General features: G+C 43.9%; 1 protein-coding gene across 3 annotated transcripts in view; it reads left to right on the top strand.

Annotated features, from left to right (window-relative positions):
- The window catches only part of PCSK5 (proprotein convertase subtilisin/kexin type 5), a 437,660-nt gene extending 414,522 nt beyond the window's left edge, over window positions 1–23,138 (top strand). For 2 of the 3 annotated variants that reach the window (XM_008256580.4, XM_051858772.2), the window contains 5 exons: window positions 510–687; window positions 4,822–5,039; window positions 12,356–12,456; window positions 13,508–13,694; window positions 19,269–23,138. In XM_008256580.4, coding sequence (XP_008254802.1) covers window positions 510–687; window positions 4,822–5,039; window positions 12,356–12,456; window positions 13,508–13,694; window positions 19,269–19,675 — 1,091 coding nt within the window. In that variant the 3' untranslated portion in view covers window positions 19,676–23,138. The remainder of the gene's footprint in view (window positions 1–509; window positions 688–4,821; window positions 5,040–12,355; window positions 12,457–13,507; window positions 13,695–19,268) is intronic. The other variant, XR_001793338.3, reaches the window with a different exon arrangement.
- Window positions 23,139–23,468: the final 330 nt, after the last annotated feature.

The following is a 23,468-nucleotide window of genomic DNA, read 5'->3' as shown; positions in this document are numbered from 1 at the left end:
GAGGACCTGAGCCAAGGAATGCAGGCAGTCTCAGAGGGTTCAAAAGGCAAGGAGATTGGTTCTGCCCTAGGAGCTGCAACAGGAAGGCGGCCCTGGGCACCCATCAAGAGTTCTGGCCGCCAGAACAGTAAGGTAATATAGTTGGTAGCAATTTGCTGCAGCAGCAGGAAATCTGATACAGAGGTGTTTCCTCTTTAGGGGACTGGGGCTTCCCCTAGTGAGCCAGGTTCCTTAGCTGGACAAAGAACCCTTGTCCAGGTCCACAGTCACCAGGCTGGGTTTTCCGTCCCACCCAGGGCCAGTTCACGCTTCCATTTCCTCTGCACTCCCAGTGACCTCAGGAGCGACTCTGTTTCTTAGCTATCTAGCACATCATTGCCAGCAGGGACATTGTCTCTTTCCACCTGCACTCCGCCTCCTCCCGCATGGTACCCAGTGGGGAGAAAGTGGCAGAGATGTGGGAGACACATGGCATGCTCATCGTCACAACTCCTCTGCTACCTCGACAGATACAACTTGCGTGCAGGACTGCCCAGAGGGATACTACGCCGATGAGGACAGCCACCAGTGTGTCCCCTGCCACAGTTCTTGCAGGACGTGTGAAGGGAGACACAGCATGCAGTGCCTCTCCTGCCGACCAGGCTGGCTCCAGCTGGGAAAAGAGTGCCTACTCCAGTGCAGGGAAGGGTAAGGAGCTTGACACATTGCCCTGTGTAGTTGCACAGCCATCTGTTATCAGCCCATTTTACAGGTGAGGAAACCAAGACTCAGAACAATATCACCAGGGTGAAACTACACAACTAGTAAGTGGAAAAGATGAGCCAATTTGCAGTCCTAGAAGAGAGACAGGAGAGGCAGAGTGACCGGAGAGGTGATGCAAGGGTTGTCAGACCGATCTTAACCCAGTGCCCACCTCACTGCTGAGTCACGGGAACTCAGCAACAATTCAGAGACAAAGCCCCCTTCCTCCATCCCTCAGAGTGGTCCAGGACCACCAGTGGAGGTCCTTGTTCTTCAGCTTTTGGATTTGCTCTGACTCAGATGTGAGGCACAAGGTCTACGCAGTGCATAGAGAACATTGATTTTACAGAGAATGCTTTCAGTTAACATCTCCATTTATACCACTAATTCCTCAAGCCGTCATGCTCCCCAAAAGCCCACAAATCAGTTTTAGTTATCAAAAACAATCTAGACACACTTGAAGCATCCTTCTTAAAGCATCTCCGAGATGAAGATTCTGTTATGCACCTGTTATGAGAATCTGTTCATGCGCTTGTCAGAAGGTTCGGTTGCCAGCATATTTGTAAGAGGATTTGACTGGGTCATCCCTGGTTCTCCTGGGCATCCCCAGTAAAGAGAAAGCTCAATTATAGGTCTGTTGCTGGTTGACTTTTCCCAATAAGTAACCAGGGCACTGTGAGTTTCCAGACCCCAGTCAAAGGCCTGTAACCTGGGGCCTTCTCCAAATTGTGTCACCCAAAGGGACCTTTTGGGTCCTTGAGTCCTATAGCAAATGCTTTTTTCATTTATTTTTGTGCTGTGTACTGCTTTGCATTTTGATTTACTTCGTCCATTCACTTAGTTATTCAACACATATTTAATGAAGAGTACCTTATGTGTATGAATAAGATCGGCAAGACAAAGGTGGCATTGGACCTAGTGGTTAAGACACCAGTTAAGATGCCCACATCCCATACCAGAGTACCTGGGTTTGGTACCCAGCTCCTCCCCTGACTCCAGCTTCTTTCTAACATAGATCCTGGGATGTGACAATTCAAGTAATTGGTTTTCTGTCACCCAGTTGGGAAACCTGGATTAAATTCCCAGTACCCAGCTCTGTTGCAGGCATTTGGGAAGTAACCTAGCAGATGGGAGTTGCTCTCTCTCTCTCTCTCTCACTCTCTCTCTCTATATCTATATATCTATATATCTATATAGATATCTATATATATAGATATATATATATATCTATATATATATATCTATATATATATCTATATATATATATAGATATATATATCTATATATATATATCTATATATATATATATCTATATAGATATATAGAGAGAGAGCTATCCCTCTCTCATTCTTCTTGTCTCTGAAATCAATAAATAATTCCATTTTTTAAAAAATGTGTAAGGGAGCTGGCTTGTGGTGGAGGAGATTAAACCCCACCTGGCGAGAATGGCATCCCTTATCAGAGTGCAGCTTTGAGTCCGGGCTGCTCCACTTCTAACTCAGCTCCCTGCTAATGTGCCTAGGAAGAGGCAGTGGTTGATGGCCCAAGTGCTTGGGCCTCTGCCACCTTTGTGGGACACTTGGATGGAGTTCCAGATTCTTGGCCTCAGCCTTGCCCAGACCTGACTATTGCAAGCATTTGGAAAGTGAACCAGTAGATAGAAATTCTCTCTCTCTCTCTCTCTCTCTCTCTCTCTTTCTCTCTTTCTCTCTTTCTCTCTCTCTGTCCTTTCTTTGCCTTTCAAATAAATGAATAAATCTTTTAAAAAGGTGGGTAAGTTAAAGACTTTGGCTTCAAGATCTTACTCTTACTGTTATATCTTTTCCCAAGAAAATTAAAAGATCCTGTTCTTCCAGGACCCCTCTTATTTTTCACGTGCTACTGCAACACTCAGCACAGAGCCACATGCATCAGCAGCTTCAGCAGCTTTTTTTTTTTTAGTTGAAAGAGTTACAGAGAGAGAGAGATGGAGAGACAGAGAAGGAGATCTTCTATCCACTGTTTCACTCGCCCAAATGGCTTCAACACATAGGGCTGGGCCAGACTAAGCTGAGAGCCAGGAGCTCCTTTTGGGTCTCCCACGTGGGTGCAGGGACCCAAGCACTCGGGCCGTCTTCTGTTGCTTTCCCAGGTGCATTAGCAAGGAGCTGTTTCAGAAGTGGAGCAGCTGGGAATCGAACCAGCACCTATAGAGGATGCCAGTGTTGCAGGCGGTGGCTTAATCCACTACGTCTCAGCAGCAGCTTTTGAAACACCTAGCTGTGTAGCTCAACAAAGAAAGGGTCCTGCCAGACTAGAATGGGGACAGGGTTACCTGGCTTGACCCTTCCACTTAACTCTAATAAGTGTTTGAAAAGATCTGAATCTCAGAAAAAAATCTCCTTCTTCCTCAGATCAAGTTATAAGAGCTCTCAAGCACAGACAAAAACGGGCGTAATCCTGTATTCTGAATAGAACAAGGGCCATAGAATTAAGAAAACAATTCATGGGGCCGGCGCAGTGGTGCAGTGGGTTAATGCCCTGGCCTGAAGCACTGGCATTCCATATGGGTGCCGGTTCATGTCCTGGCTGCTTCACTTGCGATCCTGCTCTCTGCTATGGCTTGGGAAAGCAGTGGAAGATGGCCCAAGTCCTTGGGCCCCTGCACCCGCGTGGGAGACCCTGAAGAGGCTCCTGGCTCCTGGCTTTGGATCAGTGCACCTCCAGCCATTGTGGCCAATTGGGAGTGAACCAGCGGATGGAAGACTCTCTCTCTTTCTCTCTTTGCATCTCCTATCTCTGTGGAACTCTGACTTTCAAATAAATAGATAAAAATCTTTTAAAAAAAAAAGAAAACAATTCATCAACAGTATAAGAAATTACTCATGGAGTGGTAGGAGCAGAGAAATAGGCCATTAAAGTAGAATAAATGAAAGATTATTCCTTGGTAAAAATCTATGTTCCACATGTATTGCATAAGCCTCATCCACTACATCTCTTTGCTTTGGTATGTAATTCTGTTTCAACACACATAATTTTGGGTATTTACCCCCAGAGAAGGTTCTGTAAGCCCAAAGTTACTATGAGAGCTTAGGCAGCAGGTAAGTGCTAAGTCTTTTCAGATGTGTTAATTTCCATAAATGGCAAGAGAGGGATTATAATGCCCAATTAAGTGATAAGAAGACTGAGAATCATTGATTCATCAGTATAGTAGTAATAAATTCAATGAGTTAAGTACTGAGGCCAAAGTCACAGTTATAAATGAACCCTATCAGATTAACCATGCTTTTCCCACCACACCCAATTCAGCAGCAAAGCTCAGTAAATTGACTTTCTTTCTTTCTTTCTTTCTTTCTTTCTTTCTTTCTTTCTTTCTTTCTTTCTTTCTTTCTTTCTTTCTTTCTTTCTTTCTTTCTTTCTTTCTTTCTTTTGACAGGCAGAGTGGATAGTGAGAGAGAGAGACAGAGAAAAAGGTCTTCCTTTTGCCGTTGGTTCGCCCTCCAATGGCCACCGCGGCTGGAACGCTGCGGCCGGCTCACCGCACTGATCCGAAGGCAGGAGCCAGGTGCTTCTCCTGGTCTCCCATGGGGTGCAGGGCCCAAGCACCTGGGCCATCCTCCACTGCCTTCCCGGGCCACAGCAGAGAGCTGGCCTGGAAGAGGGGCAACCGGGAAAGAATCTGGCGCCCCAACAGGGACTAGAACCCGGTGTGCCGGCGCCGCAAGGCGGAGGATTAGCTTATTGAGCCGCGGCGCTGGCTAGTAAATTGACTTTCATGTTCAAAGGTTTCATGTGCAACTGAGGATCTAAAATACCAACCTCCCAAAAAATAAATTTCATCTTACTGAACATACAAGTGTACAGATGTTTTTCTTGTCAGTGCTCCCCAAACAAAATAATAAAACAACTATTTTCATAGCATTTGCATTGGATTAAATACCATAACTATCTACAGAGATGATTTAAAGTATGGCGATGTCATTTTATATGAGGAACTTCAGTATCTGTGGATTGTGGTACCCAAGGGAGATCCTGGAACCAATTCCCCAGAGGCAGCAAGGGATAACTGTGATCCGTCTTTGCCCCCCACCTTGGTTTCAGATACTACAGAGAAAACTCCACTGGCCAGTGTGAGAGGTGCAACAAGAACTGCAGGGCTTGTCAGGGCCCACGGCCCACAGACTGCCTGTCCTGCGATACGTTTTTCTTTCTGCTGCGCTCCAAGGGAGAGTGTTACCGCACCTGCCCAGAGCACTACTATGCAGAACAAAGCACGCAGACCTGTGAGAGATGCCACCCGACTTGTGATGCATGCAAAGGTGAGAATGTATCTATTGCTATATCCATGGAAAAATAAAAAAGTTCCCATCCTGCTTTGCCTCTCTCTCCCTTCCCAACCTTGCATCCAGGCGTCTCCAGCATCAGCACCTGCTGTTGGCTCTTAGCTTCTGCATCCTCCTTCTAAGCTATGTTGCTCCCACCATGCCCTGCTGCCCCTCAGATTCTCCCACTCTTCAGAGCCCAGATGCAGGCATCATCTCCTCTAGCAAGCGTTCACCTACTGCATCGTTGTCCTCTACCTGCTGAATTTGCCTGAGGAAATCCATTTATTTTCACTACTTCCACACTGCAAAGACTCCTGCCTCAGACTCTCCCAAGCTCCGCTCCTCTTTCTGGACACTTGGCTGGCTGTCAGAGATCCTTAGACTCCGTGGTACTGGGGCTACAGTGCTGATCCCCACAGTGCCTCCTGCACAACCCACTACCCCCCACTAAGCTGAACTTCAAGGTCTGCCAATTCTTCTTCCTCCGTGTTTCTCTAATTAGATCTATTTATCCATTCTCACTGTCCTCATTTTCCCTTCTCAGTATCACCTATCACACATTTTGAAGTAGCTGGCAGGTCAACCAGTTCTGGTTTTGTCACCAACCCCTCAGGAATCCTGAACACAAATGGCAGTGCGATTATTCTTGAATTTAAGTTTGCTCATGTACTGCATAATGTGTCATAAAAGGTGATTGCTGTGAATTCTCAATATTTAAGAAAGAAATACTCCTATAATAATTTAACTGTTAAAATTTTCCAGAAAAACATTAATAGCTAATAGGGCACATTCTTGTAATTTTCAAAATCATTGTGGCTGTGTTAGTCTCTTTTTGTGAAATTTTAAAAAAAATCTATTTGAAAAAAATTCAGGCTTGGAGTTTCAATCAGGAGTGAGAGTGAGACTCTGCCTGATCAGACCTCACCCCCTGACAAGACTTCACCCCTGACAAGAAACTTCCCTGAGATGTTGCCTGCAATGCTGGTGGGATCTGTGTTTCATCAGTGTCACCCCTAAAAACACTCGAACTTCTGTCCCTGGACTGTTTCAGGCTGGAGGCAGGAGTAGAGTTAACAAAAACGCTTCTAGGCCAAAAGTAAGAACAGAGGAAGAGAGAGAGGGTGTAAAGAATGAAAACTGAAATCTCCCATACACAATGAATTTAAGACCAACATTCCAAAGAATATGGATAAAATCAAGGCTGGGAAGACAATGTACATAATCAACCCTTAAAACACAAAGTTACTGCAGATAATAATTTTATAGAAAAGTTTGACAAAATCTTTAAAATCAGTATGTTTAAGATGCTAAAAATAAATGAATATATAATACTCATAAATACTAAATTTGAAATACAAACAGGAAGATGTGAAATAGAAATAGATATACCAGTTCATGGTGGCCGTGTTCTGCTTCGCTAACGACTCAGGTGACTCACGTGTCACCTGAGGGTCATTCCTGCCCAGCAAGCCCCAGACCGGCTCAACAAGGCTTGTTCTTTCAACCAGTCCTCCAGCAGCTGGGCCCCGGTGGAAGGCAGTGCAGATATCTGTGAGTGTTGTGGCAACAGTGACTGTGACCTCATCCCAGGCTCCCCCATGAACCAGAACCATGCTGCCCGGTCCTCTCTGCGAAGCCGGAGGCACGTGATGGAAGAAGCAGACGTCACCGTGGGCCTGCTGATCTTCCTGGGGAAGGCTGGTGACCCTGCAGGCACAGAGGGGCTGGCCTCTGCTGCGCAGGCGACCCTGGTGCTGGGCTTCGGCCTGGCCACCATGGCGTTCCTGGCTGTGGCTGCTGTGGTCCTGGGCCTCACCAGGGGGCGCCATGCTGCTTCCCACCCCAGGTCTGCGTCCCAATAAAAAATCATTACTTACTCATTACCTAAATAATTGCCAATTCAATTCATCTTCCTAACTCCAGTGATAGCCACCCTGTAACCAATTAATCCTCCATTGTACTCTTAGATTGATCTTTTTTTTTTATTTTTATTTTTTTTTATTTTTTGACAGGCAGAGTGGACAGTGAGAGAGAGAGAGAGACAGAGAGAAAGGTCTTCCTTTGCCGTTGGTTCACCTTCCAATGGCCGCCACGGCCGGCACACCGTGCTGATCCAAAGCCAGGAGCCTGGTGCTTCTCCTGGTCTCCCATGGGGTGCAGGGCCCAAGCACTTGGGCCATCCTCCACTGCCTTCCCGGGCCACAGCAGAGAGCTGGCCTGGAAGAGGGGCAACCGGGACAGAATCCGGCGCCCCAACCGGGACTAGAACCCGGTGTGCCGGCGCCGCAGGCGCAGGATTAGCCTAGTGAGCCGCGGCGCGGGCCCTTAGATTGATCTTTGTACACAACAAATATCATAATGACTCCTGTCAGTTGAGAAACAGCTCTCCACTGATTTCAGGGTACCAACTTAATTTAATTCATCATGAAATTCTTTTCACATTCAGTGTCATCTCTCATCGTGTCTTCTCCCTTCCTCTGACCAAAGAATTATTAATTATTATGAAAATAAATCAACTTTGCCCTACCTCTCTCTCTCTCCAGAGAATACTGTCTCCAGGCTGTTCTGCTGGCTACTTCTTTCTGATACATTAGAGTCAGCATTCCCTTCAGAATGCCTTCCCTAACCCTACATTCTCTGTTTCCTTAGAACTCTGTGCATTCCTTCATCCACTTGTTTATTTAACAACTATTTGGCCAGCCCTGTGGCCTAGACAATGTCCATACAACTGTGAACAAGATAGTCAAAGTCCCAGGTTAGTTTAATGTGTTGTAATTGTAACTTAGTCATATATTAGCACTGTCCAATAAAAACAAACTGCAAGGTATTCATGTAATCTAAAATTGTACAGTAATCATTAAGAAATACATAACTATAATTAATTTTAATATTTTATTTGATATTTATAAAATATTATCACTTCAATGTATAATCAACACAAAAATGGAAATACTTTACATTCTTTCCTTTCACTGTTTTTAAAATACAATATTTACTTTCATTTGAAGTACAGTTCAAGTCAGACTAGGCACATTTCAAGTGTTCCATAGCCATATGGGGCTAGTAGCTATAGCTGTGGACAGCACACAATAATCTAGAGCGATGGTCTGAAATGATATTTTAGAGGTGGCTACCTCCTTCAGATGAAATCTTTGGACGAATCCTTTTGTGTAAACTGATCAGGGCAGATTCTCAGACTGGAGCAAAGGATGGATCTTACAGACACATCTAATACCCCTCTGCTTGCCTCCCCACCATTTCCAGGCAACACATAAGGGTATTCCACAAAACTCTACCACACAGTGGTTCCCAGTGTTTGTCCATCCACAACTGACTCCAACCTATGAAAGCCAGCTTTCCAAACAAACTGTATTATGTAATCCCTAATATTTTTTTCTATCCAGACACATATAGCTGCCACTCAAAACTTGTAATCATAATAAGAGAGAGAGAGAGAGAGAGAGAGAGAGTTAGGAGTGGTGGGAAGTTACATTGCCAATAATCATCCACAGTTGATTCCACCCATGGAAAGAATTGGCCTTCCAAGCAAACTGTATTAAGTAATCATTACTATGTGTTCTCTGCAATGAAAAAGGAGATGCATATGGTTGCCTCTCTAAACTTCTAATGAGAATGAGGTAGCAAACGAGAGAATACATGAATTAGTGTAGATGAGACTGGTGGGAAGTTGACAAGGTCTTTGGCCATATGGTGGTAAATATTGGTTTTCTGAAAGGTTCTTTGAAGAATTGAATGTATCTCTGATACCATCAAGACTGAATTATGAAACATGTGTTCCAACTAGGGTTGCCAGATTAAATAATGAACTTTGATATGCTGAATCTGAAAGTCCAATGGGCTAATGGTGGGAGCATTTGATTTTTAATTAAGAACAGGCTACCATCATTAGGTAAGTTAATGTCTCTTAACATCAGCCAATTAGAGCAGGACAACAGTAGCCTTTTAAGATTTATGTGGGGATTGGAGCAATTCTTACTGATACCACAACACAGTTTGACCCCATGAACTACTTTGTACTTGTTGAATTCATCCCATGGGTCAAGTGGAGGGAAAGCAGATGGTGAGCTGTTCTGAATTTTAAGAAAATGCCAAAATGTCTGTCTTTAAGTCTCAGAATTCCTGTAGATCCTTAGAAGCAATGACAGGGTTGGCGCCGCAACTCACTAGGCTAATCCTCCTCCTGCGGTGCCGGCACCCTGGGTTCTAGTCCCAGTTGGGGCGCCAGTTCTGTCCTAGTTGCTCCTCTTCCAGTCCAGCTCTCTGCTGTGGTCCAGGAAGGCAGTGGAGGGTGGCCCAAGTGCTGGGGCCCTGCACCCACATGGGCGACCAGGAGGAAGCACCTGGATCCTGGCTTCAGACCGGTGCAGCGCGCTGGCTGTGGCGGCCATTTGGTGGTGGGGGGGGGGGGGCGGTGAACCAATGGAAGGAAGGAAGACCTTTCTCTCTCTCTCTCTCACTAACTCTGCCTGTCCAAAAAAAAAAAAAAAAAAAAAAATAATAGAAAGAAAAAAAGAAAAAGCAATGACAGACATAGAGTGCTAAACTTGAAAACATTCTGGAAATTAACAAACTGCCTTTTGAAAAAGTCTCCGTGTACCCTAAGTTGCAGGTTTTGCAGTAAATCAATGCAGGAGACACAAATGGAGTCACTGATTGGTCACCAAAAGCTGGCAGGCTGTACCTTTCCCTGAGCTTCAGCCAAACTGCTGATCTTCCAGAAAATGTAGCTAATCTTAATGAGAACTTTCTGACCAACCTTCTACCCTCTGCTTTTATGAGATCCATTGTTTTAGATTTCACACATAAGTGAGATTTTACATCTACCCTTAATTTCTCTTCATTAAAAAAATAAAACTCTTGCACTTTCACAACTCGAATTAAAACATCTAGGCATATTTTTACGAAAAAGATAGCCTGGGAAAAGATAGGAAATTAATACGAAAAGATTATTTGTTCCATCACAGATCCCAGTTATGTTCCAGAACACGCAAGAGATTCTGTAAGAAACTGAAACTAAGATGAAAATAGAGTGGTTTTGGATTTATATCACTACAGGCAGCCTCCAACCTAAGAAGTAGTTGGGTCATTGTTTATTCTCTAAGCTCTTGTTCAGAACTCAGAATTCAGTTTTCTGCACAAATATTATACATGATGGAGCTCCCAGATCAGACATGAAAAGTCCATTTGACTCCGTTGTGAATAAGAAAGACAAGACTCACAGTTGTAAACAACCATCCTTTACAGGACACATGTAGTTCTGATGGGAAGACCTGTATCTAGTTCCAACTCACATCCAACTGGGTGCATTCTCTACCCAGCTCTCTCATTCTCCTGGTTTGAAATGCTCAGCAAGAACTCTAAGTTTCCCCTGATAGAAGGAGATAGAGTTCAGACCTCCTTCCTCTTTGAGAAGCTTTCCCTTGACACCTGCCTAGGGGGAAATCTTTATGGTATTACTTCCACAGGGAAGTCTGTAGATTCAGACCTCCTCTCTCAGTGGTTCATGGTTAAGATAGATATTATAGTAGAAAGAGCCCTGGAATGTGAGTCAACAAAGTTGAATATTGACTCAATCATTACCCATGTAACCTTAGATGGGTGATGTTGCCTGACGGTGTCTCAGTTTTCATTTATTTAAAAAAATAATAGATTGGGGTAAAAAAATTCAAGTGTTCTATCTCACAGTAGGGTGATGATACATACTAATAATGTACTGTATATTTCTTTTTAAAAAATATAAAAATTAGAATAAAAAATTTTGAATAAGTGAACTATATAGAAATGTTAACTGTTTGAGAAGGAAAATGTTTACCCTGTATGCGTATTACATAATGTTTACATGTATTGAAACATCATATGGCATTCCATAAGTATGTACACATTTTAGGTTTTTTTTTTTTTATTTTTTTTTTATTTTTTTTTTTTTGACAGGCAGAGTGGACAGTGAGAGAGAGAGAGACAGAGAGAAAGGTCTTCCTTTGCCGTTGGTTCACCCTCCAATGGCCGCCGCAGCCAGCGCGATGTGGCCGGCGCACCGCGCTGATCCGATGGCAGGAGCCAGGAGCCAGGTGCTTTTCCTGGTCTCCCATGGGGTGCAGGGCCCAAGCACCTGGGCCATCCTCCACTGCACTCCCGGGCCACAGCAGAGGGCTGGCCTGGAAGAGGGGCAACCGGGACAGAATCCGGCGCCCCGACCGGGACTAGAACCCGGTGTGCTGGCGCCGCTAGGCGGAGGATTAGCCTAGTGAGCCGCGGCGCCGGCCCCACATTTTAGGTTTAAGACAAAATTTTAAAAAATGGTTTAAAAGTTTTAACAGTAAGTTTGGATGGGAAATGACAAAAAAAAAAGGCAAGAAGTTAAACATAAGAAATAATAATAAATAAATAGTATGTCAATTTCTGAGAAGAGAGTTTATAGATTTTAAGAGAATTTCAAAGGTGGCATATAACCAACATCACACTCAAAATTAAGAGCTGCTGGAGGACGGTGCCGCGGCTCACTAGGCTAATCCTCCACCTGCAGCACTGGCACCCCGGGTTCTAGTCCCGGTTAGGCCCTGGATTCCTTCCCGATTGCTGCTCTTCCAGTCCAGCTCTCTGCTGTGGCCCAGGAAGACAGTGGAGGATGGCCCAGGTCCTTGGGCCCTGCACCCGCATGGGAGACCAGGAGGAGGCACCTGGCTCTGGCTTCAGATCAGCACAGCCCCGGCCATGATGGCCATTTGCGGGGTGAACCAACAGAAGGAAGACCTTTCTCTCTGTCTCTCTCTCTGATTGTCTAACTGCCTGTCCAAAAAAAAAAAAAAAAAAAACTGCTGGAGAAAATATTCTGTTACATCATTTTAGCCCTAACATTGTAAGTTCTAAGTCTAGTGTTGTTTGTCAATTACAGATCACATTCTATTCACCCACTGAGTACTGGGACCCTCCACACCAGCGGTATCACCCTCTACATTAGTTAAAGAATAGCATAAGGACAAACCAAGGGTTTAGAAACTTTCTACATAATTGTACAGTCTCTGAAAATCTTTTCTCTCACTGTTTTGAAATATCTGTCATCTCCAATCCTTACCTTCCAGATTGAAAGTCTACATAGATTGAACTAATTGCATAATTTTTAAGTCTTCACTCTGTTGTGTAGATTTCCTCCCCACATCCTCCATCAATTTACCTTTCTGCTTCAATTTACTTGACATACTCCTTGCTCCTAAGTGTTCTGGAATCAAGACCGAGGTTGGACTTTCTAAAGTCAGTCTCATAATTTAGATTCCTTTTTTTCTTTCTTTCAGGAAAAGGAGCATCAAGTTGCTTATCCTGTGTGTGGAATTACCATCTCATGGGAGGAATCTGCAATTCAGACTGTCTTGTTGGGGAATACAGAGTGGGAGAGGTATTGGGAGCTGGCAGTGGTGTACCTTCCTCCTCCCTGGAGGCAAAAATGGGCTCAGTTCCTGCATTCAGGGCAGTCAAAAAGTCCTACAATTCCTACATTACTGACATTCAAGTTGGATATTTAGAGACATAATACATATTTTATAGATATTTATATGTCTAGATACTTATAGAGAGACCTTTAAAATAAATTAAATATACTTTATATGTCATACATTGCATTCCTTCTTCTGTGACTTCCAGAGTTACAGAAGTAAAGCACGAAGGTATCTTTCCTAACTCATGCTTCCAGCACTGTGCAAGAGGAAAGACACTTTGTTCCCTTCTTTTTACAAAGACATTTATCTGCATTAACTGCACAGTCACACTTAAATCCTTCTAGGGTAGGTAGGGGCACAAGAACCAAAGAATCACAGAAGCCAAGCAGGTAACAGCATAATGAGCGGAGGATACTGGGTCAAACATCACAATACAGACTTGATTGAAAGCGGAAGTTTACGAGTCACCTGTGTGTCAGTGACGAAACAGCAAGTGCTGGGGGTTGTGCCAACTAGGGGAGTACAAAAAGGGTGACATTGCCACTCAGCTCTCGCTGTGACACTGCCATGTGGGAGGGATGAATCTGGTGTTGACAAGACTTCCTGTTTGTAAAGAGAAATTAAGAACTGACTTACGTGTGAAATATCCCACTTTTGAAGTGTGGAGAATGAAAGCAAAATGTTTTAGACCGTGTAGGTCAACACAGTGTGGACTAGACAAAACCAGTCCTCGACTGTCCAGGAGCTACTGGGTTTGTAATTCAAGCTGTTTAGATGTCAGCCCTTTCACTATTGTCACTTGCAGGTCTGAGTCAGGGCCCAGCGATAGTTTCACCCAATTGCACAGTTGGTTCTGTCTTTCATTCAGCACAATTCAAAAGGACCCAGAATGCATCATCCCTCTGCTGTCCCCCACACACCTCCCTCCTGGGGTGACAAGATGGATCTGAGATCTCCAATGCCTTGTTAATCCTTGTTACTCAGAAGGGACTTCCCAACTGTTCTCGACAGGGAGAGAAATTTACCTGTGCAAAGTGTCACGAGAGCTGCATGGAATGCAAGGGACCTGGCGTCAAGAACTGCACCATGTGCCCTGCCAACCTGCTTCTGAACATGGACGACAACCGCTGCCTCCGGTGCTGTAACGCCTCCGATCCCACTGATGCCCATGAGTGCTGTGACTGCGAGGACACCACTGGTGAGGGCCGAGGAGAGCAGACTGCAGAGGAGGGCACATCCTCAAGAAGCTGCTAGGAACAGTGGAGGGGGGAGAGGGGTGGAAAATGTAGGAAAATCAGTAAGACTACCTTGTTATTGAGAGCCTGCTCTGTACCCATTGTACTTGAGACTTGAGGTCCATGACCTCACTTGGCAAGTTGATATCATCAACCCCATTTTACAGATGAGGAGACTGAGGTTCAAAGGGTTGGATTAGGATGCTCAAAACCACAGCAATATTAAGAGGTTCATTTGGTAGTAAATATGGGTCTTTTGGACTGAAAAACCCAAATAATTATTTCCACTGCTATACTACTTCCAAAATTAGAACCCAAGTAGGTCTAGAATTTTCATAAATTTACTTTGTTCCTTTAAAAATGCTTTGTTTCTGGATAAGAAAGACTGTCGAGGAAACAGAAGCCAATATTATTTGATTCTGTTAAAGAATCATTCTATGGAAATCAGCTCAAATCTAGGCCTCCCATTAGAGACTTACGGCATGTTAGAAATAAACTTCCGGCCGGCGCCGCAGCTCACTAGGCTAATCCTCCACCTTTCGGCACCGGCACCCCGGGTTCTAGTCCCGGTCGGGGCACTGGATTCTGTCCCCGTTGCCCCTCTTCAGACCAGCTCTCTGCTGTGGCCAGGGAGTGCAGTGGAGGATGGCCCAAGTGCTTGGGCCCTGCACCCCATGGGAGACCAGGAAAAGCACCTGGCTCCTGCCTTCGGATCAGCGCGGTGCACCGGCCGCAGCGCGCCGGCCGCGGTGGCCATTGGAGGGTGAACCAACGGCAAAGGAAGACCTTTCTCTCTGTCTCTCTCTCTCACTCTCCACTCTGCCTGTCCAAAGAAAGAAAGAAAGAAAGAAAGAAAGAAAGTTCCATTGAAAGCTTAGAACAAATTAATTCCCAGCCCCACAACTGTCTTCCACTTCCAACTTCATCCATGCAAATACTTGGCTCTCATTGGCCACAGACTTAGCAAGTTCCTGAATGAAGCAATCCCTTCTAAAAAGAAAAGAAAACAGATATTCTCGTACTGTATAACTAAGAGTGAATTTTTTAAAGATTTATTTATTTATTTGAAAGGCAGAGTTACAGAGAGACAGAGGCAGAGAGAGAGGTCTTCCATCTGCTAGTTCCTTCCCCAGATGGCCGTAATGGCCGGAGCTGTGCTGATCCAAAGCCAGGAGCCAGGAGCTTATTCAGGGTCTCCCACATGGGTGCAGGGGCCCAAGAACTTGGGCCATCTTCTATTTCTTTCCCAGGCCATAGCAGAGAGCTGGATTGGAAGTGGAGCAGCCGGGTCTCAAACAGGTGCCCATAAGGGATGCCAGCACTGCAGGCGGCAACTTTACCTGCTACACCACAGCGCCGGCCCCAAAAACATATATTCTTAAAATACATTCTTATAGTCCAGAAGTAGATACTTCCCTTGTAGTCCAGATATATCACTAGCTAGCAAGATGAGACATAATATTTATGGGAGTCTGTCCAATTTTTAAGGAAACTAAATCCCAAACCTATAAGTTCTAATAGTCATTCTTATTGTAACTTTCTGAAAACTAATCCTTTCTTTGAGCTTTCCCACCTCCTGAGCAGCTGATTTCCCCAGCCCCTCATACACATCCACCTTCAGGGTCTAATAATAGTATCAGTGTCTTTAAAGGAAACCAGAAGTGTGTGCATATTGGGTGCAGAGTTTCTGAAAGCTTGTTCCGGCTAAGGACTATATAGCCTGCTTTCCTGGTCCCTTTGTGGCTCTTCACCCTGCACTTACATGGGAGACCCTGAAGAAACTCCTGGCTTCTGGTTTCAGCTTGGCCCAGCCCCAGTCTTTGCGATCATTTGGGGGAGTGACCCAGCAGATGGAAGATCTCTCTCTCTCTCTATCTCTGTCTATCTAAGTCTTCCTTTCAAGTAAATAAAATGAATCATAAAAAAAAAAAAAGATTGCAGGGGCTGGCGTGTAGGTGTGTGGGTGTGTGAGTGCTGGTTGGAGTCCTGACTGCTCTGTTTCTGATCCACCTCCTTGCTAGTGTGCCTAGAAAAGCAGTGGAAGATTATCCAAGTCCTTGGGCCACTGCCACCCATGTAGGAGACCTGGACGGAGCTCTTGGCTTCACCCTGGCCCAGTCCTGGCTGTTGCGGCCTTTTGGGGAGTGAACCAACAGATGGAAGATCTCCCTCTCTCTGTTCCTCTCTCTGGGTATCACTCTACCTTTCAAATAAATAAAATAAATAAATATATTTTTTAAATACCAGGGCTGGCATCGTGGCCCAGTGGGTTAAGGCACCACCTGTGATGCCAACATGCTATATGAATACCAGTTCAAGTCCTGTTCAATTAGCTTGTTGCTAATGCACCTGGGAAGGCAACGGAAGCTGGCCCAAGTCCTTGGGCCCCTGCCAGTCATGTGAGAGAGCCAGAGAGAGTTCCTGCTCCTGGCTTTGGCATGACCCAGCTCTGGCACTTGAGGCTGTTCTCCCTTTCAAATATGTCAGATAAATAAATTTTTTAAACAAACAGATTGCAGAGCCTGACACTGACTGTACAGATCTAAGATGGAGAGTTGTAAGACAAGATCGTGTAGGGGACCCTGGTGACTGAGACAACCTGGAAAGGTCCAGTAATGGTCCTCCTGCTTCAGGTAGTAATTATCTCAAAGCACAAGTAATTGCTATCTGTCCCTCCTGTGTGTTACTGTTTCCTCCAAGGAAAACTTCTGTGCTAATATTGCTAATGATGAATGCAATAATGATGGTCAAAAAATAGGAGAAAAAATTTAGGTATATCACTCAAATCAGACAACCTAAATAATGAGTGAAAAGTAAGAGAAATGACTGGCAGGGGCCCAAGGACTACACCAAAGCTGTAGTCCTGCAGCACTGTTTTGGCTATTACATGTTCTCTGTCAGGCATCAGAACAGAAGCTGCTGAATGAGAGGAAACCAGGCTCTCGAGTTCAGAAGCCTTGACATCCCCTATCAATCAATAAATCAATCTGGATTCAAAGACAGTGCTTCTATCCCTGCCAGACTAGGGCCACTAAACTCCAGGAGCCAAAACATGGTTATCAGAGCATCTTGACATCTTTCTCTAGACTCCTGCATTGAGTTATGATTCCTGGGTTTGATTTTCTTTTCTGGATTCAAATTCTGGCTTCTCCACAAACAAGGTCTGATCTCCGACAATGTGACAATCCACTTCCTCTCCCTGAACCTCAGTTTGACTGTTAAACAACAACTTGGACTAAGTTATTTCTTTTTTTTTAACTTTTATTTAGTAAATATAAATTTACAAAGTACAGTTTATGGGTTACAATGGCTTCCCCCCCCATAACTTCCCTCCCACTCGCACCCCCCCATCTCCCGCTCCCTCTCCCATTCCATTCACATCAAGATTCATTTTCAATTATCTTTATATACAGAAGGTCAATTCAGTATATATTAAGTAAAGATTTCATCAGTTTGCACCCACACAGAAACACAAAGTGTAAAATACTGTTTCAGTACTAGTTATAGCATTACTTCACATTGGACAACACATTAAGGACAGATCCCACATGAGAAGTAAGTACACAGTGACTCCTGTTGTTGACTTAACAATTTGACACTCTTGTTTATGGCGTCAGAAATCTCCCTAGGCTCTAGTCATGGGTTGCCAAGGCTATGGAAGCCTTTTGAGTTTGCCGATTTCGATCTTATTCCGACAGGGTCATAGTCAAAGTGGAAGTTCTCTCCTCCCTTCAGAGAAAGGTACCTCCTTCTTTGATGTCCAGTTCTTTCCACTGGGATCTCACTCACAGAGATCTTTCATTTAGGTCCTCTTTTTATTTTGCCAGAGTGTCTTGGCTTTCCATGCCTAAAATACTCTCATGGGCTCTTCAGCCAGATCCAAATGCCTGAAGGGCTGATTCTGAGGCCAAAGTGCTGTTTAGGACATCTGCCATTCTATGAGTCTGCTGTGTATCCTGCTTCCCATGTTGGATCGTTCTCTCCCTTTTTGATTCTATCAGTTAGTATTAGCAGACACTAGTCTTGTTTGTGTGATCCCTTTGACTCTTAGACCTATCAGTGTGATCAATTGTGAACTGAAATTGATCACTTGGACTAGTGAGATGGCATTGGTACATGCCACCTTGATGGGATTGTAACTAACTCCACCATTTGGGGCAAGTCCGATTGAGCATGTCCCAAATTGTACATCTCCTCCCTCTCTTATTCCCACTCTTATATTTAACAGGGATCACTTTTAGTTAAAATTTAAACACCTAAGAATAATTGTGTGTTAATTACAGAGTTCAACCAATAGTACTAGAACAAAAAAAAATACTAAAAGGGATAAAGTATTACATTGTACATCAACAGTCAGGACAAGGGCTGATCAAGTCATTGTTTCTCATAGTGTCCATTTCACTTCAACAGGTTTCCCCTTTGGTGCTCAGTTAGCTGTCGCCGATCAGGGAGAACATATGATATTTGTCCCCTTGGGACTGGCTTAATTCACTCAGCATAATGTTTTCCAGATTCCTCCACTTTGTTGCAAATGACCGGATTTCATTGTTTTTTTACTGCTGTATAGTATTCTATAGAGTACATGTCCCATAATTTCTTTATCCAGTCTACTGTTGATGGGCATTTGGATTGGTTCCAGGTCTTAGCTATTGTGAATTGAGCTGCAGTAAACATTAATGTGCAGACAGCTTGTTTGTTTGCCAGTTTAATTTCCTTTGGGTAAATTCCAAGGAGTGGGATGGCTGGGTTGTATGGTAGGGTTATATTCAGGTTTCTGAGGAATCTCCAGACTGACTTCCATAGTGGCTTAACCAGTTTGCATTCCCACCAACAGTGGGTTAGTTGGACTAAGTTATTTCTAAAGCCCCACACGGCTGAAAGAGGCAGTGGTTTCATAAACTACCTGCTCTTGCCATTGAAACAGAATGGTTGTGTTGGACCACGCTTAAGTGTAGCTGAGGACAGGACTTGGTCTTATAAAACATCAGAGTTGGCATAATAAACAAAGCATTTAGCAATAACAAAACACAACCCAAGGTGAACTATTTTCTCAGAGCGAACTAGAAGCATCAGTTGATAATGCTGGACACTAGAGGAGTGACTAACTCACATGGTATGCGTGGAGGGATTCCCGTTGGGCCTCACCCTGACCTTTCTGGAAGGGTTTGCTGGTCTCATCATACAGACAGGGGCTCTTATGGGGTGTAGTCATGCCCCACAAAAGGATGTTTCAGTCAGTGATGGTGACCCCCTGAAGAGTCTATCACCTAGCAACATCCCAGCTCTCTTAGCCTGTGCAAGTGGAGCCTGTGGTATTCTCACAATGACAAAATAGCCCAACACTTAATGCTGTTAAATGGTGTGTGTCTGTAGTGCAATTTGAAGAGTGGCATGCTAAGAAAAATCAGAGACAGGGAAGCAAATATTTTAGATTTTAAATAAAGTGAAATTCTTGCCCTCAGAAACTAATTTTCCCGAAATCATTTCTTTCCCACCATTTTCCTCCCCCATCTGCCCCGGGGGTTGTCTTCCAACAGATGAGTGCATCCTTCGAAGGCGTGAGGTGGGACCTGCAGCTCAGAGTTCCAAGCCGGCCCTGTTTATCAGCTCCTCAGTCATGCTGCTGCTGCTGCTCGGGACGGCTGCGATCGTTTGGAAGAAATCTCGGGGCCGAGTCCGGCCAGCAGTAAAGGCTGGCTACGAGAAGCTGGCGGATCCTACTCGGTCTTACTCGGCCCGTAAGAGCAGCTATCTAGAGAGCACTAGCTTTGAAGAGGATCAGGTAATCGAGTACAGGGACCGGGACTATGATGAGGATGATGATGACGACATCGTCTACATGGGCCAAGATGGCACCGTCTACCGGAAGTTTAAGTATGGGCTGCTGGAAGAAGAGGAGGACGATCAGCTGGAATACGATGATGAGAGTTACTCCTTCCGGTAAACAGAAGACACGGCCATGCCCCGCCCCCGCTCCCGCCCATCCCCCTTCCAGGAATGCCTATGGACACCCCTGATTCTGCTTTGACCCGCACACCAGGCTGATGTGCAAGTGTCTGTATTTGTCTTTTGAATCTTGAGTCCAACTGGAATATCTAAGAATACTTAGAAATGATTTTGTTCTTTTGTGTGGCTAAATTCAATGAACAGTCTCTATTCCACCATAATTTCAGAGCGAGGATAAAACGCAAAGGCATTTTCCCAGAACAGAACAGCATGTCAAAGCACAAGATGCAGGAAGTGAAAACGAGTGACATTTGTCCAAACTCCTTGATGAGATTAAAACAAAGCAGTGGACTTTAGGAATTCTGTTTCCAAACTGCATTGTGGCGATTTCTTTATCTGCTGAGATTTCTTTATCTCATTTGGGAGGATGAGAAAGTAGAGAGTGCTGGTTTGGTGGGGAGTTTCTCTCTCTTTTTACAACTGTCTTCAGGCAAGATTTGTTTTGTAAGGGTGCAGATGAGAAGGTTCTTATCAACTGCTCCACAACCCCCCTGGTGAGCAGCAGAGTATCTCAGACAGGGCGCGGTGGACCTATTTACAGACGTGGAAGGAAAGGAGAAGGAGCAACCTACGGAGGGAACCATGAGGGGACTCCAGGCTCTCGCCCCTCTTCCGTAAGGAGGTCACTATGATCCTAAAGGCAGCATGAGTTGGGTCAGAAGACAGGTAGCAGCAAGCCCAAAGAGAAAGTAATCACTAAGTTCCCAACAATTACATCCTCAAGATTTTCAAAGAGCTTTGCTGGTAAGAAATACTAAAATTTTTTTAAATGGCACTGTTAACCTAACAAAATTAGGTAAAATGACCAAAACAAAACAAAAAATCTTTATCCACTCTAGTAAAACAGGAAAACAAAAACAGGACATGGCAACCACATCAGAGGAGTGCCTATCAACAACCCTTCCTGGAACTGGGGCTCCCCACGGAAAAGCTGGACCAGCGTCTTGCACAGCACAGTCCTGGTGTCCCGCTCCCAAGCTGCCATCCAGCTGCCCACCAGCTCTCCAGTGTTCGTCAGAACATGATTTTGTGTCTACACTGTCTGGGCTTCCTTCTCCACTCTCCTGTCAAGCGTGCTCTTAGATTCATGCCGTCTGCATCAGTTTTTCCACCGATACTAATAGAGAGGGGTCCTTACTATGTAAAATTATGTGAGGGACCTGCACTGTGGCACAGCAGGTTAAGCCAGCACCTATGAGACAGGCTTCCTGTATCAGAGCAGTGGTTCAACTCCCAGCTGCTCTGCTTCCAATCTACCTTCATGTTAATGCACCTGGGAAATTAGTGGGTGGTGGCCCTGCCATCCATATGGGAGACTTGGATGAAGCTCTTGGCTCCTGGCTCCTGGCTTCAGCCTGGCTCAGCCATGGCTGTTGTGGCCAATTGGGAAGTGAAAGTTATACAAAAGATCTCTCTCTCTCTCTCTCTCTGTCTCTTCCCCGCCCCCAGCTTTCTGCCTTTCAGATAAATAAATGAATGAATAAATAAATCTTTTAACAGTATGTATGTGAGCAGTGTCTTACAGGTTTCCTTTATCAAAGAAGTTATAGGCTGTATTAGGAATAGAACATCAGAAAGTGAAAGTAACATTTTCAGATGATGGTAATAATAAAAAATTTCATTACAAACATACTGTGCATGCTATTAGTTACCACGCTAAATAATTTCTCTGAAAATAGTCACTCAACTTATCCATTTAATCCCATAATGTTATGAGATTAGTATAATTATGATTCCATTTTTATAGAAAACCTGAGGCCTAGAAAAGGTTAAGAGCTATGTCTCAGGTTCAGAGAAAGTTAAATCAAGATTCAACAGAAAAAGAATTGACTTAAAGAGTATGCTTCTACAGTTCACTGACATAGGGTGGGAAAATAATTATTCTACATTTAGTAAAGCCATGGCTATTATTTTATAAGGTATCAATATCCTTCTGGCAACGACATTATTCATTATTCATAAATTCATGTCTTTTTGTTTGTGACATAATGTGTCATTGACGAAGGAAATCTCCACTAAGAAACCTTCAGTTTACTGAGGATCTGTGTTTCTTTGGAGCAAAGGTCTTAAAATTAAGTTTGGCAAACATTCTCTGGAAAATCTAGATAGTAAATCCCTTGGGCTTTGTAACCCAAAAGTTCTGTTTCGCATCCATTCCATTGTAGCATGGGTGCAGCCAGAAATAAAGAATGGGTGGGCTGTCTCACAAAACTTCACTTATGAACAATGAAATTTGAATTTTAGATTATTTTCACCAATCATAAAATTGTGTTCTTCTTTTGATATATTTCATCCATTTAAAAACACAAAAACTGTTCTTTACTCATGGCAGTACAAAATCAGATGATAGGCCAGAATTGGCCAATACTGTAGCTTACTGGCTTTGTCCTAAAAGAAAATTCTTCAAAGATCACGTGTATCACACACACATGTGATGTGACTCAAAATTTTTGATCATTTAAAATTAATTCTTCAGGGCGGGCGCCATGGCTCACTTGGCTAATCCTCCAGCTGCGGCGCCGGCACCCTGAGTTCTAGTCATGGTTGGGGTGCTGGATTCTGTCCCTGTTGCTCCTCTTCCAGTCCAGCTCTCTGCTGTGGCCCAGGAGGGCAGTGGAGGATGGCCCAGGTGCTTGGGCCCTGCATCTGCATGGGAGACCAGGAGGAAGCACCTGGCTCCTGGCTTCGAATCGGCGCAGCACTGGCCATTTTGGCCATTTGGGGGGTGAACCAACAGAAGGAAGACCTTTCTTTCTGTCTATAACTCTACCTGTCAAATAATAAAAAATTTTTAAAAATTAAAAAAAATTAACTCTTCAAAGTCTACTCAAACAGTTCCCTTTTCAGTTCTTAGAAATTTATCAAAATATCTGCAAGATGGCCATGATATCCATGGAAGAAGTTCTCATTCTTGCTGTGTGATTACACAGCCCAAAAAATCATGTAATTTCTTTTATACCGAGTTGTTCTTCTTCCTTGTTAATGTGAAAGTTCTCATAGACTGAGTTTGACATTTCTTTCCATAGCTTGGAAATTGTTTTCTAAGAAAAATCTGTGTTGATGATACACAATTAAAGGTTGAATGAAGTTGAGATGAAAACCAAGGGAAACTGTCGTTACTCTGTATGACCTACAATGAGAAGAAGGCTCCCGTTTGCACACTGATGAGAGCTGACACCTTTCCTTTGTTACTCTTAGTCATGCCACGTAAGTCTCACATTCCCTTTGAATGCTGTTGATAATAGCTGTCTTAATAGACAAATAGGTAGTTGGAAAACAAAGTCACCTTTTGGTTTTCTGTTTGCAAATGACTTGGAAAGATTAAGAGAATCCTTGTAGGCTAGAAATATGCCAAGAGATTGGATAAGAGCAAGGAAGGTCCCAGTTCATATAAGGCAATTTTAAAATTGGAAATAAAATTAAATAAAAAACAGAAAATGTATAGAGGCTTGTTTTTTATTTCTGATAATATTATTTCTGAAGATTACATATAAATATATAAAACATTGTTTTACCAAGTAAGATACAAAACTATAAAAGAGTGAAGCTTTCTCCTTTTTGTCTTTCTATATATATATCTAATGAATCTTACCAATTAATTTAATTGTCTCTCCTAAAACTCAGTGCAATCGGTCTCAGCTCCATCATTCCTGCCTCCACCAGGGCCTCAGTTGCTGTCACTGGGAACCATTCATATTCCCTCCTGAGCGATTGTTGGCCGTCAGCCTCTC

This window comes from Oryctolagus cuniculus, chromosome 1 (assembly GCF_964237555.1).
Source record: "Oryctolagus cuniculus chromosome 1, mOryCun1.1, whole genome shotgun sequence".
Taxonomy (NCBI): Eukaryota; Metazoa; Chordata; class Mammalia; order Lagomorpha; family Leporidae; genus Oryctolagus; species Oryctolagus cuniculus.
Note: the sequence above shows the minus strand (reverse complement) of the source record. Positions and strands in the feature narration are given on the sequence as shown.